The sequence below is a fragment of the Lepisosteus platostomus genome, chromosome 3, assembly GCF_059453375.1.
Source record: "Lepisosteus platostomus isolate fLepPlt1 chromosome 3, fLepPlt1.hap1, whole genome shotgun sequence".
Taxonomy (NCBI): Eukaryota; Metazoa; Chordata; class Actinopteri; order Semionotiformes; family Lepisosteidae; genus Lepisosteus; species Lepisosteus platostomus.
The window spans coordinates 77,976,923-77,993,557 of NC_142613.1; the positions used below are offsets into that span (position 1 = coordinate 77,976,923).

The following is a 16,635-nucleotide window of genomic DNA, read 5'->3' on the forward strand; positions in this document are numbered from 1 at the left end:
GCCATATACAAGTCCTTGTATTTCCTCGGGTGGAGCGCTGGCTCTGTGGCTCAGGATCTGCGCCTGTGGCTGGAAGGTTTCCGGTTCGTGACCCTGCGCTCTGACCCCAAGCTTCTCTCTCCCTGGGTGTCTCATGGACAGCAAGCTGGAGGCATGCGAAAAAAGACAAATTCCTAATGCAAGAAATTGTATATGGCTAATAAAGTGATCTTGTATTAGGAATTTGTCTTTTCGCAGAACCCAGTTTGCGCTCCATGAGGCACACAGACAGGGACAGAAGCTTGGGGTCAGAGCACAGGGTCAGCCTTTTATACGGCGCCCCTGGAGCAGCTGGGGTTAAGGGCCTTGCTCAGGGGCCCAACGGAGTAGGATTCCTCTGTCGGCCGCGGGATACGAACCGGCAACCTTCCAGCCACAGCCGCAGATCCTGAGTCACAGAGCCACCGCACCGTGTAGCAACAGTTATCCTGATGGCACTTTTAATCTTTTACATCTTTTACAATATCTGCTCCTGATGAAATTTGGGCTGATTCGCTGGCACTCTATCAATGCTTTAATAAAATATCATGCAGTAAAGGTCTCCATCAGGGATGCAAAGTCTGTTCCAAATAATATCCAGGCTTTCCGGGAAAACCCAGAACTGAAATGCAAGAGATTGATTAATGACTGTGCAGGTAAAGTCAGCATAGCAATGACTGTAGTAGTTCAGGTGGGTAGCTGCGTTAGCGTAATAGGTTTATTCCAAAAGACATCAGAAACCAGAAATATCCTGAAACTAGGATCACACCTTCCCCCTTCTCTCAACGACAGACTCGTTTCTTTCTAATCCTCTCATCATTTGCAGGTTTTGACTTCACACCTCTCTTCACCTCTCTCGACTTCACACCCCCTGAGTGTCCACTCTTCTCCTCTCCTGCTCCCTCCTTCTCGCCACTCCCAGCTTTTGTCCTCCCCTGCTTTATCTACTGCCGGTGTTCCTCTCTCCCACACCTGAAGAAGGCTCCACAGCCGAAACATTTTTTTATTTTCTGTTCTTTTCAGCGTGGAATAAACCTATTACTTATTCCTTTGCAGCCTACGCATGCTGATGCAGCTCCCCACGTCAAATAAGTTAGCATAGTGATGACTGTGTAGGTAAAGTTAGCATAGTTGTGATTGTTCAGGTAAAATCAGAAAACTGATGATTGTGCAGGTAAAATCAACAAAGTGATCTTTGTCTTCCAAGTACTACTCCAGCAACTTATCTTCTCTGAGACATAAATAGAGCCCATAAATGTTACAACTAATGGTATAAACTCTTAGCATATTAATTTCTTCTGCTGTCACTTGGTGGTGAAAATGAGATGAATGATTTGGTGACTGCTGGAGGATAGTATTTCTCTTCAGGTCCTCTGGGGTTTATGTCAAGTACACCTGTGAGACTATCCAACTAACTTTCACAAACTGGACAAAGAAAGGAGGGAGTACTTGACAATTTCAGGTTTTCAAACCAAACGATATGCAATATCTTGATTAGCACCATTCATGCTTCAAATAAGAAGCATAAAATTATGTATCTTTTGGTTAAAAGCAAAATATATATACGTATATATAAACATAACTTTTTACATAAGATGATTTATGTACTCAGTTGACTTGGTTTTATGCAGATTTTCTGTATTAGTGCCTAAATTTAGAACAGGGACTATACCAAGATGAACTTTTTGTTCTATCTAACTGAAAGACTACTGAGCACTGTATTAACACCAACGACTGCTCCTGTTTGCTAGCAATACTGTCTCATTTATTAAGTGGTTTGGAGATTTTTTAAAAATCTTGAAACATAAAAATGTCCACTGTCTCAAGGATTTTGATTTTTGAGTGATGTCATTCTCTCGAAGCTGTGCATAGTATTTTAACCTCCCTACAAATAACACTCTCTTTATTCTGCTATGCATAATTAATAGTCAAAAGATAAATATATATTGGTACTATTACTAGTTTGAACATCAATATGTTCGACTAAGAATAGCTTACACATTTCTTATATACCGTGTAATGTGACAAAGACACTTTTTACTTGGGGAGAGTGAAAGCTCTCTGCACTGCACCATAGTGTCTCTTGGAAATACACAAGACTGCTTTGAAAAACTTGAATGCACTCTCACTGGGCTACATACATTTTTATGTTTCTTACTTATTAATTAAATTGAGGCTCAAAAAGCAAAAAAATATTACCACTCATAGGGTAATGGAATGGTTATTCGTACTATTTAAATTTTGAACTGCTTTCTGAGAAAACAAATAATATGTTTATTTGGTGTCTTTTGTTATGCAAAAATAGCTGATGGTGTTCAATAAATGCACTATTTATATAAAGGTAAGTTATAAAAAATAATTTTACTGGTGCTAACATTGCATGTTTTTCATACAACTATGCTGTCCAAAATGTAAACATGAAGAATAAATCACTTGTTGACTGCTTAGTATCAGGCTGACATGTGCAGAGACAGCAGTTGTGCTGTCCCAATGAAATCATCAAACAGAGAGGAGTCACCCATCACGTCAGGTGTTGTGTGCTGGCACTGCCAGAAATGCTCACTGATAACCCCAAACAGACCCATCTAAGAAAATGTTTAAGCTTCTTCAGGAGAGAGGAACACCAGCAGTAGATAAAGCATGGGAGAACAAAAGCTGGGAGAGAAGAGGAGCGAGAGGGGGAGCAGGGGACAGAAAGAGAGGCCAATCAAGAGGTCTGAAGTCAGAATAGGTGTAGAGAGGTGTGAAATGAAACCGCCAATGAATGGAGAAAATTTAGACGAAAAGTAGTCTGTCATTGAGAGAAGGGGGTAGGTATAATCCTAGCTGCAGGATAATTTTGGTTTCTGTAGTCCTTCTGATGTATGAGTTCGGAAAACTGTCTTTTCTAAAGCAGTATGAGTGCTTTTTTGGCATTTGTCAGCACCAAAGTCAAAATGATTACGACCTTGACTGCCAATGGGCGCCCATGTGGCGCCCATGCGGTTGAAACACCTACCATCGCCTGCAGCAAGAAGGCTGACAGGTTCCTGGATAGATCAGGATATGTTACACCAGTTACACTTCACTTCTGAGTGTGACAAAACCCTGGCTTCCACATCAATGTATACCACAAAACCAGGAGTGAGTGCAACTCCTCCTGTACGTCCAGGAACAAAACTGAAGCCAGAAATATGCACATTGCCTGGTGTAGCATTCACCACAGGTGTCATTCTGAAACTTTACAGCCAGTTGCCACAGACTGCAAGGAATTCACCACAGTACAAAGCATTCAGTGGATCAGCACTGAAATCCTGCTCAGGGCTGCGCTCTGGAGCAGTCCGATCTCCAGGGCTGGAGCGTTCATGCCAACAATGTGGTCATTAAAATCGCAGGTGTGCAGTGACATCTTGTGGTACTCTGGGATAATTAACTGCTCAGCCAGTTAAAAATGGGCTCAACTCTCACATTAATCTAACCATGAGCTAATTGATTACTAAGAGTAGAAAATGTAGGCTATAAATCAACAGAAATCTGTGCTTTTAAACATAAAACCCGGAATATTAGTAAAGACAGTAGACTCACCAGAAGCTGAAGCAAAACAGCCAGGAATGTGTGGAGACCACGCTGTGCTATAAATAACACCTTCATGACCTTGAAATGTGCCAACTGGCTTGGCAATTTCTGGGTCCCACTGAGGAAACAGAAACAGGGGAGTACTTAACGATTTTCACCCAGACACATTTACGTTTTTATTTTTTCCTGCATAATAAAAGAGTTATTGCACTTTTGCAATATATTGCAATCCTTGATCTTAAAATAATCTCCTTTTAAGTATTTCTTCCAACTTTGTTTATCTCAAAATGCTCTGATAATTGAGATGATTAAAAAATCTTACTGATTAAACAGACATGATCAACCCGGTCAATTCATTTGACCATTAGTAGCACCAGTTCACAAAAGGCAGAATAATTCAAAATGGCAGAGGAATGGAATTGAATAGATTTGACTGTGGGATGAAAAAAGATATGCACTAAAGGTTCAATATGTCTTATGGCATTTCTTTCAGTGGCAAGAGGCCAAACAATCCATCTGGGAAAACACTAGCATTGGCACCTAGTAGCTTTTGCAGCACTAAGTCAAGCGATGGGTGTCAAATTTACGCAAGTAGCTATAATGAACATCCTCTGTTCTTTTCTTTCTGACTTTTTTTTGGCTGAGGCAGGCATTCAATATCAGTGAGTAGATGGAGTGATGCAAAGGTATAGGAAAACTTAATGTTTTAGTCAGCCATCAGCCGTGTACACTTCCAATTCCTGCAGAACTAGGAATGCGTCTGGTTTATCCCAGCCCCCGTTCAGACATCTGCCACAAGGACTGGCTTCCTGTGTGTCAGACATATCTATTCCCATCTATTTATTAATGTATTTTTTTTCTATAATAAGAGGGAAGCAACAGTATTCACTCCACAAGGCCTGCTTATTGTAATGAAGTGTCAAGTGTGCTATCTGCAGCAATGACTATCTACTTAACGTTTGTGTTCGACACAGTGAGGATGATTTCTCTGTTTGTAAAGCAGAACTGAATCATTGTTTTCATGTTTAGAAAATACTGATAATCTGGTATTTCTTTTGCAAAATTTTGCATAGGTAATCAAAGCTAAATGGAAGAAATAACAAAATCATATCAATCCAGGATATTTCAAAACAATACCACAAGCCAGAAGAAGCTTTTTCAGTTATTTCTATGTGTACACATCACTATATGATTGTTTGAGACATCTTACCACTTTAGCAGTGTGGTCCCAGGAACCAGAAACTATGAATGTTTCACCACGGGTTAAACTCCAGTCAACGCTATACACCTGCACACAGAGGGATTCATATACATTAAGTCATTCAACTTCACAAAACAAACAAAGAGAATATCTACAGGCTTCATAGAACAAATGAAGAAGACCTTGACATCTGAAGAAGGCTTCACGGTCGAAACTTTACGTTTCTTTTCTTCTCTTTTCAGCATGTTATAAACCTGTACTTGTTTCTTTGTAGCCTATGAATGCTGACGCAGATCCCTGCTTGAATATCCACAGGCTTGGGTTAAAATAATACCTATAAGCGTTATTTAAAACATTACAGAGACCAACTTTCAGTAAGAACTATTTTAAAAAAGCCCTATAACCTAGAAAGAGATTGAGAAAATTAAAATGCATACCATTTTATTTTTACTGATGATAAGAACAATAAGTCATAATGACTTCAAAATAACAAATGCAACTTTTGAATAGATACTCTAAAGAAAGAAAAAAGCCAAGAGCTATTCTATAAATTTGACAACAGAAATGGAACCACATTTTTTTATCATTACAAATGTATCTGATTGTATTACAGCTTGGTATTATTATTTACAAAGACTACATTGAAAATAAAAATACATAGATGCTTTTTATCCTACAAAGACCATGCCAGTTGACCCACATGATTACCTACCAAGTTGTAATATAATAATAAGAACAGTGAGAGCAGTCAGTCAATGATGTGGCATGTCCATCCATGCATTTTCCAATCTTTATCTTTATCCAATTCTGGGTCACTGGGGAGTCCCAGCAAGCAACAGGCGCAAGGCAGGCAGGATACACCCTGGACTGGACGCCAGTCCATCGCAGGGCCCACACAGACACGGACACAAGCACCCACAGCAGGGCCAGTTTTCACAGAAGCCAATTAACCACCCAGCGTGTCTGTGAAAAAGCCCGGACAGACTCCAGAAATGCCGCCTGTGCCCAGGTAAAAACAGTCACCTCCTGCGCGTGCTCCTTCAGCACCTGCAGCGGCCCCAGGGGATTGGCTGTGTCCCAGATCTGGAGAGACCCGTCTCCACTCCCCGTCACCAGCAGGTGCTCGTTGCTCTCACTCCAGGTGACGTCGAAAAGGCCATCGTTCCAGTCAAAACTGAACAAGAAGGGTTATAATACCTATCAGTCCAACTCTGTCACCCACAGAGACTTAGATATGTAAAGGAACAGGTAAAGGTTTTCTCCATGCTGAAAGGAAAAGAAAAAAGGATGACAACGTCTTGGCTGTGGAGCCTTTGTCAGGAGTGGAGCCTGAAGCTCCAACAGCCAAAACTTTGTGTTTCTTTTCTTCTCTTTTCAGCATGGAGAAAACCATTACCTGTTCCTTTGCAGACTAGGCATGCTAACGCAGGTCCCTACTCGGACTTAAATTTGTGCTCATTAATACAGATGCGCATTTCACTCGAGCTAAGTGAAAGCCTTAGGGTACAACATCATTGTCCCCACCTGGGGTTTGAACCCACAAGCTTTCCATCATGAAACCTGTACCCCACACCTCTGGGACGTCTCTCTTGAACAGAACCAATATGATCAACACAAAGACTTTTATTCAAAATAAAAAATAGATGGTTTTCAGCATGTGCTCACAAAGATGTGTGTCCCTATTTTCTCAACAGGAACACAGTGTTTTTTTTGCATTGTGGAGGATGATATTGAAATTATCTATGAATAGTGTTGTCTTTGTTTCATATACATATATAAAGAAATCAGTAAAAAACAATGATAGTAATAAATCAGTCTTGGCAACAAGTAGTTTTATGTACCTCTTTATGAGAGAAATACCAATGTCGTTCTGCTCCAGAACCAGCAGTGTTCCACAACCTGAACAAACACAAAACAAAAAAGTAAGCTGTGAAGATTTGCTTTTCGTTGAGGGGGCAGTATTACAAACAAAGTATGCTTTTTTTCTGGGTGCTTTTCGGTTTTGGTTTACAATATTAAAGGACTTATGGTACTGTGAACAGATCTATACAGAGGTTAGGACACACAACAAGCTTTCTGATTCAGAAATGCTATCATAATTTTCTTTATTATTTATTTTTACATCTGAGTAAAGTTACATGTACTTTAAACTAAAATGAAAATAAACTCATCCGCTTTGTAGCTGATGAATTGATGGTTGTTAAAAAATATCAACTCCATATTTTTCTGTTAAAAAAACTTCAATTACTATACAAGAGTTAGTTGTTTTTTAACATAAATATGAAAATGTGATTTTAAAAAAGCTTGAAATGTACATTTTGACCATTTCAGGTCACAGTTAAGCGAACTTCATGCAGGATAACCACGATCACGACGACTGAATGAAGGGTCACCTGCTATTCCGTAATACTGAGACGTGGCACAGGCCAGCCTGTTGGGAAAATACGGGGACACTTCTACTGCATAACCGTGTCGAGCTGGGGACCGGAACGTCCTCGTTACTTCAGCCATTAACCTTACTGTTTTGTTCCAGTCTCGCCCGCTTTGCCTACGTCTTAAACATAACAGCCGCTTGCATCTCCAATACAAACGACATAAGGTACTCAAATTCAACTGACACGAACTGGATTTAAATCAAACTAAATAACCTTATTTACTACAGGCTCATAATAGTTCATAGCGTCTCATGGTCGAAATCGACTTCCTGCTCCCAGCAGCCTCTGCGGAGCGCAGAGCTCTAATTGGTGCTGTGATTGGTCTCTTTTCGGGCACTGTGATTGGTCTTTCTTTTTTTTGGGCGCTGTGATTGGTCGTTTTTTGTGGCTGCGCTGTGATTGGTCATGTACCAGGAAGCTCTTCACCTTTTCGCAATTTAGCATTAAATTAACCAGCCCGGTTGTCCGAGTTAACTTGAACACGGGGCTATAATACACTTGATAAATCAATTAGATTGCAAAGCACAAAATACATTCATGTTTATGATATAAAAATCCTTCCAAATAAGCAAGATGACCTTATGTCCTTTTGTGATTTGTAACTTATCTTAATATTGGCATTTTTTGTGTGAACTATTATTACAGTGAGCTCTTATAACGCGATTTATCATTTCAACGCTACCGATGATGTTTCATATTATTTTCAAAATAAATTTCAAAGTGATGATCACAACAGTCATCACCAGGTGTCACTGTTGTTGCACATATATGTACGTGTGCGTCAATGTTGCACATACAGTATACAGTATATTGGTGTGTTCATAAATGTGTGGAATCCGTATTAATTAAATACTTTTGGCAAATAATGATGTGGCCAACGAGATATCAATCCAAATGAAATGTTACAATCCGATATAAAATAATAATTCCTGAACTTTTCGGTTATTCATTACTTTTTAAAAGTACTGTTAAATTACCATACCAGTATATAACAGGCAGGTGGAGGCCTATTTGTTGTCTGGGTGATAACAAAGAAGAAAAAAATAATATCGGATCACTATCACCCCTTAACAGACCCTGTACCTAAATTCTTTTATCAGAGACTTTATGCAGTGTTGCACTCCTTATGCTTATTTCACATTTTTGCTGATGATCTTATTCACAGGTGGCACTGTGGTGCAGGGGTTAAGCATTGCTGGAGCCCTGGGATCCTTTCCTGGGGTGCTATCTGCTTGGCGTTTGTATGTTCACCCCATGTTTTTGTGGGTTTCTTCTGGGTGCTTCGGTTTCCTCCCACGGTCCAAGGACATACTGTACAGATATGTTGATAGGATTCTGGGAAAATTGGCCCTGGTGAGAGTCTGTGTATTTCTGTGCCTGTCTGTGATCACCTGTTCATCACCTGTGATGGCCTGGCATCCCATCCAGGGTGCATCCTGCCTTGCACCCGCTGCTTGCTGGGATAGACTCCTCCTGCTCCCCTGGACCTGGAACTGGATGAAGTGTTTAGAAAATGGATGAATGGATCTTATTCACCTTCTCTTCATGAGGACTTGATTCCTGGGCATTCCAGTTCTGGGCACAGAGGTCTGTCCCCATTATAACTGCCTCAATTTGTACTTAAAAGTCAGCTATTATAGTTGTTTCCCTGGCACTGGGGTACTGTGCTAGTCTCAGTGCTATGGATTCAGTTCACTGTGGCATGAATTTGTGGCATGAATTATTTTTCCTTGTTTCTTCTGTTATACAGATATAATGCGTATGTTGTGACAACTGAGTTAAAATTAGGTTACACCATTTCTTGCAAACAAATCCAGTCAGAAATGTCCATGCAGACCAGTATATTGTACATGAAAATTAAGTGTAAATTAAATTCACAATAACTAGCATAAAGACACCTTTTAGATTAATTAAAAATAACTCAACCAGACAAACGATTTTAATATATTTAGTGATAAAATGATTTAGTTCTTCTTTCCCATCTTTTTCATATTATTATTAGCAGTAGTAGTGTGAAATGTTCCCCAAACGTTCTTCATTTTTTAACAAAAAAAAAACTCCAATAACTTCCAAGAACATATTGCTGTTAAGTAGATTGTCTAGATGTTTTAACAGTGTTTTCTTCCAGAGCATGTTTGAAACCTAACTCTTGGAATGCATCATCACCTCCAGTCCTACTGACTCAAAAAAACAAAAAAATGTGATTGTCATTGTATTTTGAATTCCTTACACCTACTGTTATAATAATGTATAGATTTCTTAATGATAATTTGTGTAATAAACCCTAGTGTTTAAACCATGTCAGGGTTTTCCAGGTGATTATTTATTATGTGACAGTCCTATATTGTTAATATATTGCTGTCAGGGGGTCAGTACATGGCTCTTCGGTGGAACTGGAATTGTGTTACAATACAATATCTATGGGGTTCTGCAGGGTATTGTCCAGAGTTTCACTTCCCGACTATTGTTAAACACAGCTGTAATGACCTGTGAAATGTCTTGAAAACCTACAAGAGAAAAGGCAGACGGTAACTGTACTGTAACACTTATCATCACACAATCAAGTTATAAAAACAACAGTAGTCCTACTCCATAGCTGAACTATAATTAAGAAAAAATCAACACTTTGTCACATGACGTTAGGAAAAAAGCTTAATTTAAGAAAAATAAAAAAAAAGCATCAGAGAACTACAGTAATCTGTTCCAGAAAAAAATGCATAGCTCGGAAGATACAATGAAAAGAAAAACTGTCCTGTGAACAATCCATTAATTTTTTCAAAGAAAGTAAGCACGTTCTAAGAACTGCTAGCTGGACTTTCACTCATATAGTGAGTTGAACTAGGCAGGGTCTTCTGCATTTTAATTAATAAAAAAAGTTTCTCCTACACACCCGTTAGGCTTTGCGTTCAGTTTAAGACCGTTCTGCAAGTCTTACTACTTGATGTTTCCGAAGCCGCTGATCATGTGTCCGTGTTTTACGACGGCCACATCAAAGGAGCGACTGCGGCGTGAGAACCAGGCAGTCTAAACCAGATAACCGTGGATTTATGACTGCGCTCTGTTCCCATGATTGTCAGTGGGCAGCAGGCACTGTGTGTCGTAATCCCCATTCACTTGGAAATGCTGATACTTTTTCTCTTAAGGAATTTAATGGTCTGACAGTGATTTACTAATGTAAATCTTTCTAACAGACCGGAGGATAAAGAGAGTGGATTAGCAGCACATAAAGGCCCATCTTGGTAGGAGTGACCAGAGTTGTTTTGCTTTCATGTGCTGCCTTCATTATGAGCCCCGCAGTATGTTTTGGTCAGACGAAAACATTACATCTTTCCAGGAAGCCTTTTAACAGCCTGACTTTTTGCAGACTGAAATATTATTATCATAGCACAAAATCTGTGGTTTCACCGTATTTGTCAGGATCTTGCTTTTCTCCCTGTTGGATGAAGTCTTTTGGATGGAAATTCCTGAGCCAGAAGCAAAGATCCATGCACAGGAAAAACAATAGATTATGACAGAATTTATCAGTGTAGTATCAATGAAGTATTGAATATTGCCTGGTGCCTGATTTGGTTGCAACACTCCCCAGATCAGACACATGATATTTGACATAAAGAAATACTGTAGAATAATGTAGAATACCATTATCTGATTGAAACAAATTGTATTAGATGGACCATGAATAGCGGATGTTGAACAGTTACTTTTGTTTTTCCTTTACATAAACTCCGCCGGCTCAGCTGTGAGTGCAAATCTTCTGCAAATGGCGTTTTTGTTTTGAAGCATCCCAGTGGAAATAAATGAACAAATTACTGTTGGAAAGGGCAGCTTCTCTTAGCTGGAATAGACAATATATTCTAATCCTTTAATGTCTTGACTTTCATGACAAAAGCGCGTCAGCATCTCTGCATAATTTAACGTTACTGCTAATCGAGAGCGTAGTAAATTGCAGTACTACTGTAACTTGATATTTTCTTCCAGACATTTTTGAGAAACATTAATGCGAATTCTGGTAATAACATTTTTTGTATGTTTGTGTACATTTCCTTAGAATTGTACGGCAGATTCCCATGCTGCTATGTATGTTACATATTAGCATAATATTTTAAAACCAAGATGCACTCATGCACAGCTCCAGTTCCACATTGTTGGCTTGAAAAAACTGTCAAATGAAAAACGACGGTGTAAATCCATCCATGTTCAAAAATATTTTAATCAGTGTTATCGGTAGGCGTTTTGCATAGCAATAAAAAAGGTTACAACTTACAGGTAACACTAAGTAACAAAGCAAAACAAAAAAGTAACAGTAGTATCATTTGACCAATTATTTTTAAAGTCTTTTTTTTCGGTATTTTTTGTTTTTATTTATAATGTACATTCTTGCAGCACGGTTTCAAAGGCTTCTCCACTCAGCAGAGAAATCAAGTGCATCATATTAAAAGCAATTCTCTATTTTTAATTATAATATCTAGGTTCTAATCTGTATTTGCATATTTACAAATGTTTGTTTCTTGAATTCACGCATTGAAACATTGCAGTTTATTTGAACGTGGAAAATGATTATCTTAAAAAAAACCTTTGGTTTGACATCACCTCACATACCTTCTATAAAAAGCAAAATATGTGCTTCAATTTGTTAACACAGATTTCTGCACTCGTGCTTTAGTAACGCACAAAATAAAAACGTTACTGTTGTTCATCTGGACGTGAGACGCGTAATATAACGTTCAAAGGGGGTTATCCTAATTCCTAAACCTTAGCAAAACAAGCGAATCCAACTACAACTTAATTTTTTTAATGGTTATATCTGACTTCGACTGAATCTGATATGTGCACCAATTTAACCTTCTAAAAAGCCCAAGATCACGGAGTTGAAGGACGATTCCAGAGGACGAAATTTCATGGGTCACACGCATTCTTCCAGATGAAAGACCAACACGTAACCCGTTTCTCTAGCCGAGAAATTAGGCTTTCAGTGTTTTTTTAATCCAATGTGCCTAACTGATATAAAATAAACTCTTAGTCACATTTTTGCTTGTTGAGAATGTAGAGCGTCGAGTAAACATGATCCGTGTTTTTTTCTCTGTTTCCCACACTAGTAGCTCTTTCCCCACCCCAAATAGTGGGGGACAAAGTAACAGCAAGTTGAGTCCATTAAAGAAAAACGTTTTGAAAGAATGCCAGCTAAACTTTCAGGTCGTGTGTAAAACTGCAAAATGAAGGGGCGGAAGACTTCATGAGAACTTCAGACCAAGGCGTACTGCATCTTTAAACGCGGAGCAGGTCAAAACGCGCCCACTTCGGTCCCCCAAGGCCGGTAAGGCTTGCCGGTGCTGCCCCCGGAGCTGCTCTGTTGCGAGGCCGAAGCGGGGGAGGCGGAGAGCGACGGGCTGACTGCGGGGACGGCGACGGAGGCGGCCGCCGCGCCCGGCGTGAGGACCGGGAAGCCCCCGGCGAAGGACAGCGGGAAAGTCTGCGCGGCGGCCGAGGCGGCGGCGGCCGCGGCGGCGTGCACGGTGGCCGAGAGCGACAGGAGGGAGGTGGAGAGGGGGGGGACGCAGGGCGCGACGCTGCCAGCAGGCGGCGCCCTGAGCGCCGAGTCCGTGTGGGAGAACGTGGCCGTCAGCAGCGCAGACCCGTGCGGAGGCGCTTCCGACAATCGGCCGCCGGCGCTTTCCGAGGAAGGAAGTCCGTTCTGCTGCAGGAGCGCCGCCGGGAGGTGGTGGAAGGCAGCCGTCCAGTGGTGGGGGTGCAGGGGGTGGTGGTGGTGGGCCATGGAGGACGTCATTGCGGCCGCTTCACGCTGGGAGGCACAGGTGCTGAGGTGGGAGACGAGGCGGACTCTGAGGGGGTCGGCGGTGTCCAGACCTTCCACCGAGCTGAGGTACCTGGCCACCTCAGTCAGGCATTCTCTAAACCCAATGCTCATGAAGTCCATCGCCAGCGAGTGGGCGTCAAAAAAACCTGCATTCGCGAAAGAGGCAAAAAAGTCTTAATGCCGAGAGCTGTACTCCTATCACGGGCATAACTTTGGCGGTCAGAAAAATAACTAATCATCTGATGCCATGTATACAGCACAAACTGAGCAGTCTGTTTACTAAGTATGAACCCTGATATAATGTATTATCTGAGCCCAGTTGATGTCCCAGGGTTCGTGTGTTTGTTTTGTCTTCTTTGCGCACCGGTTTCTACACCCTCTCTCTAGAAACCCCAAACAACTCCCCGACCGGGCTGCCTGTGAATGAAACCTCCTCTACTCCCACAGAGTTATGAAAGCAAACACAAGCCCAGGGTCAAGTGCTGCTTTTGTCCCGACAGCGCTTTCCCACGAGTTCAGTCCTGCCATTAGCATTGATTTCCACTCCTTTAATCTCGTCAAAGGACTGTTTGCTCAAATTTCACTCCGCAGCAAGAGAAAAGCAGTCAATTAACTTCTTACCTTTACCTCCTGTTGCCTGGAGCATCTTCAGATGATCCACTGTCATCTGTAATATTTCCGCTTTTTCTAGTTTGGCAGATCCCTGAGGAAGTAAATAAAAATAATACTTTTTATCTCTTTAAGGGTGGAGGTTATTACAACTAGTCGTGTCACTTGGTCCATCAAATAATATCGGTATTCTATAGAAATGCCTTTGACAAATATCTACTGTACGGACAAGATATAAATTATATACAATAAAGAGGCATTAGAAAGACCACATCCCATTTTGAGTATTAACCACAATAACGACGTCAAGACTGTCACCGCAGTGACCGAAAGTCTGTCGTGTTGTTTTTCTTGAAGGTGTGTTCTGCAGGGTATCACATCTGTCTAATCAACGTGCAGACGTTCCACAGGCGTATCAAAAACTTACCTGTTTTTCAAATGCTGTGGGAACTAATCGACGTAATTCCGACAAGCTATTATTGATACGATCCCTCCGTCTCTTCTCGATGATCTGTAACATATAAAATAAATCGGCATCTTTGCTGAGTTCGCAAAATTCTTACTTTCTCTTTAACGCAGCCGCGTCAGTAACGATAATACTGACCCCTCTTCTTTTTTTCCTCGCCATGACTTGGGACGTTGTCGTTGGGGAGCTGGATCTGATGAGCGGGCTGCCGCTCTGTCTGCAGAAACAGATGGGATAAATAAATTACAGAACTTCGCAAGAATCATTTAATCCGTAATTTTATTTTAGAGACAGCACAAAAAAAAGTATTGCCGTTTTGCTTCAAGCATAAAAAGGCTGCTTTGTGAGATATGAGAAACTGTACGATCTAAAAAAAAAAATCCCATGTTCACGAATTTTAATGAATGGCTGTTCGTACACTTTCCCTTTTAACGAATTTATCGGATTTTCGCCGAGTCGGCGTCTTTCATGTTGCTGAGCGATGCAGTGAGGCCAGGGGAAATATGAGGTTGGACCGAACACCACAAGCTGAGCGCCTCATGAAAATTCAGATGACAGGCGTGCGATGGAGCGTCCCGAAAGGTTTCGCACTTGACAAGTGCGTTTTTTTAAGATGCCCCAGCGTGTTTTTGGATACGCAAATAATTGTGAAAATACGCACTTTTGGCGAGTCTGTGATAGATTAATAGAGTGCCTTTTACATACCCAGAAAAATTGTTTTCACTCCCGACATCAATAGTTTCATCCATGTCGCTGTCAGAAGTAGTGTCCTCACAGGGTCTCTTCATTGTTGCAGTGCAGCGCTTGAAGTCTGCGAGGCGGTTCAAATGTTCGAGCAAAGCTGTCTGCCGCAGTCTGGTAAACACTACACTGGTTACTTTGCGAAACCCTCTGAACTTCTTTCCCACGCAACATTAGAGCCTAATCTGGGCTCCAGGGAACGTCTCCGCCTACCTCCCGCTAGGAACACCCACGCCACAGAAAAACACGCCCCGGACCAGCAGAGCCAGCGGTTTTTGTCACAGCGATGTGCAAATAAATCTTTCCTTTAACTTTTCTTAAAATGGTGATTCCATAGACTTGTTGGTCTAAAGGACCACAGCACGTTTGTCGTTCTTTATTGCATTTTTTGTATCAGGGTTTTAATAGACTTAAAAAGTTTTACGTGATTTGATACTTTTTACGCACAATATCGTTCAAAATACAAACGTTTTACAATTAAACAACGTGGTGAAACATTTTAATGAAAATCATTTGATATCCAAAGCTTCTGCCCATGATTTTCTTGAAGTACAGCAGTCGAAACATCTCGACTTCGTGAAAAATAAAAGTACTTTTAAGTAAAACATACAGTAACCGTTGTTTAGTGAGCCCTGGCAACTGTTGTACACTTAAATATAAAAACGAAGCATCCTTGATTTTCACAAAAAGTAAGTAAAATAATTAAGTTTCGGGATTATACTCCAGCTAGGGCTGACCTGTTGTGCCCTGCTTTATCTCGAAGAGCAGGCGTTACATACTTCTTTAGTAACTTTATTCAAGAGGAAGGCAGAGGAATGTACAAGCTGATTGGTTCACAGAATTGTATAATCGTGGTAAGGAGAGGTCAGAAGAAACACGCACTGCTATTCATGGACACCGCTAAGGCAAAACAGACTTTTCTATATCTAGATTTACGCGAACAAGTTTCTCTTCATTTGTTTCTATACAATAATCAGAAATAATTTAATGTGTCTGGGGAAAACAAGTCCCTGGCCGTGAGATGCTACCTGTGTTATATCGGATTTACTTAATGCAGTTTCTTGCAGTTTTTTCCATGTGCACATTCTGACAACACAACACTTTTCCACACTTTTTCGGGGATGCCTGCATTTAAACTATACTGCTCACAGTGTCTAAGCAGTAAGCGTGTCTAAGACGGCGATTTCTCACAAGAAAATGCAATGCAGCCACCAATGGTAGTGTTTAGTGTTGTCAACATTAAAGTCCTCTAGAAGAGTCACAAAATAGCAATTATCCAGAATGCGCTCCTCAACCTCCCCATCCCCCGAGAGAAACAGGTGCAGGATTACAAGTCCTGCATTGCACAGTCCAAGCATCCTTAAGGGTCTCGCTGTTTAGTTGCATCTGCGATTGTTCAATAGTCGAAATTTTACAAATGAAGAATGTTTTTGTCCTGGAAGACGTGCTATACTACGTGAATGAGCACGCGACACCTACTGCACAAAATACTTGTATATTGTTATACTTGTAAATCAAACTACCGCGATTGCACAGTGCCTTCCAAAAGCGTGATTTACACACAACTGCTGCAGAGCCCTGCCGTGAAAGAGCTACAGTATGCTACAGTACAGTACAGCTACAGTGACAGCGCAGAGGAGACGGTCTGTACGTCGGGGAACTGTACGTCGGTTCTAGAAAGAGTGTCGTATATATTATAGCGATGATGCATATTACCGGACAGTCTAACTAATTATCTACAATACCAGCAGCTGACTTTAGAGTAATCCCACTCACAATATTTTAATTAAATCAA

At 40.9% G+C, this 16,635-nt stretch overlaps 2 protein-coding genes across 4 annotated transcripts in view; both read right to left on the bottom strand.

Moving 5' to 3' along the window:
• pex7 (peroxisomal biogenesis factor 7) overlaps positions 1 to 7,493 on the bottom strand; it is a 28,702-nt gene extending 21,209 nt beyond the window's left edge. For all 3 annotated transcript variants that reach the window (XM_088626933.1, XM_088626931.1, XM_088626932.1), the window contains exons 1-5: positions 7,168 to 7,493; positions 6,616 to 6,673; positions 5,798 to 5,948; positions 4,784 to 4,861; positions 3,583 to 3,691 (exon numbers count right to left, since the gene is read on the bottom strand). In XM_088626933.1, coding sequence (XP_088483059.1) covers positions 3,583 to 3,691; positions 4,784 to 4,861; positions 5,798 to 5,948; positions 6,616 to 6,673; positions 7,168 to 7,285 — 514 coding nt within the window. In that variant the 5' untranslated portion in view covers positions 7,286 to 7,493. The remainder of the gene's footprint in view (positions 1 to 3,582; positions 3,692 to 4,783; positions 4,862 to 5,797; positions 5,949 to 6,615; positions 6,674 to 7,167) is intronic.
• A 3,906-nt stretch (positions 7,494 to 11,399) lies between these two features.
• On the bottom strand, positions 11,400 to 15,587 carry hey2 (hes-related family bHLH transcription factor with YRPW motif 2). The gene is made up of 5 exons (XM_088626934.1): positions 14,805 to 15,587; positions 14,238 to 14,316; positions 14,061 to 14,144; positions 13,646 to 13,727; positions 11,400 to 13,170 (listed from the first exon to the last, which is right to left on the bottom strand). The coding sequence occupies exons 1-5, from the start codon at positions 14,885 to 14,887 to the stop codon at positions 12,491 to 12,493; spliced, it is 1,008 nt and encodes a 335-aa protein (XP_088483060.1). The 5' UTR covers positions 14,888 to 15,587; the 3' UTR covers positions 11,400 to 12,490.
• Between the last annotated feature and the right edge of the window lie 1,048 nt (positions 15,588 to 16,635).

What these genes read in the sequence shown, in the direction of transcription:
- hey2 (XM_088626934.1), bottom strand. Translation starts at nt 14,887, where the DNA reads ATGAAGAGACCCTGTGAGGACACTACTTCTGACAGCGACATGGATGAA. An exon ending in CGAGGAAAAAAAGAAGAGGG is followed by an intron (nt 14,145 to 14,237) that starts GTCAGTATTATC and finishes TATATGTTACAG; the next exon opens with ATCATCGAGAAGAGACGGAG. An exon ending in CCAGGCAACAGGAGGTAAAG is followed by an intron (nt 13,171 to 13,645) that starts GTAAGAAGTTAA and finishes TCGCGAATGCAG; the next exon opens with GTTTTTTTGACGCCCACTCG.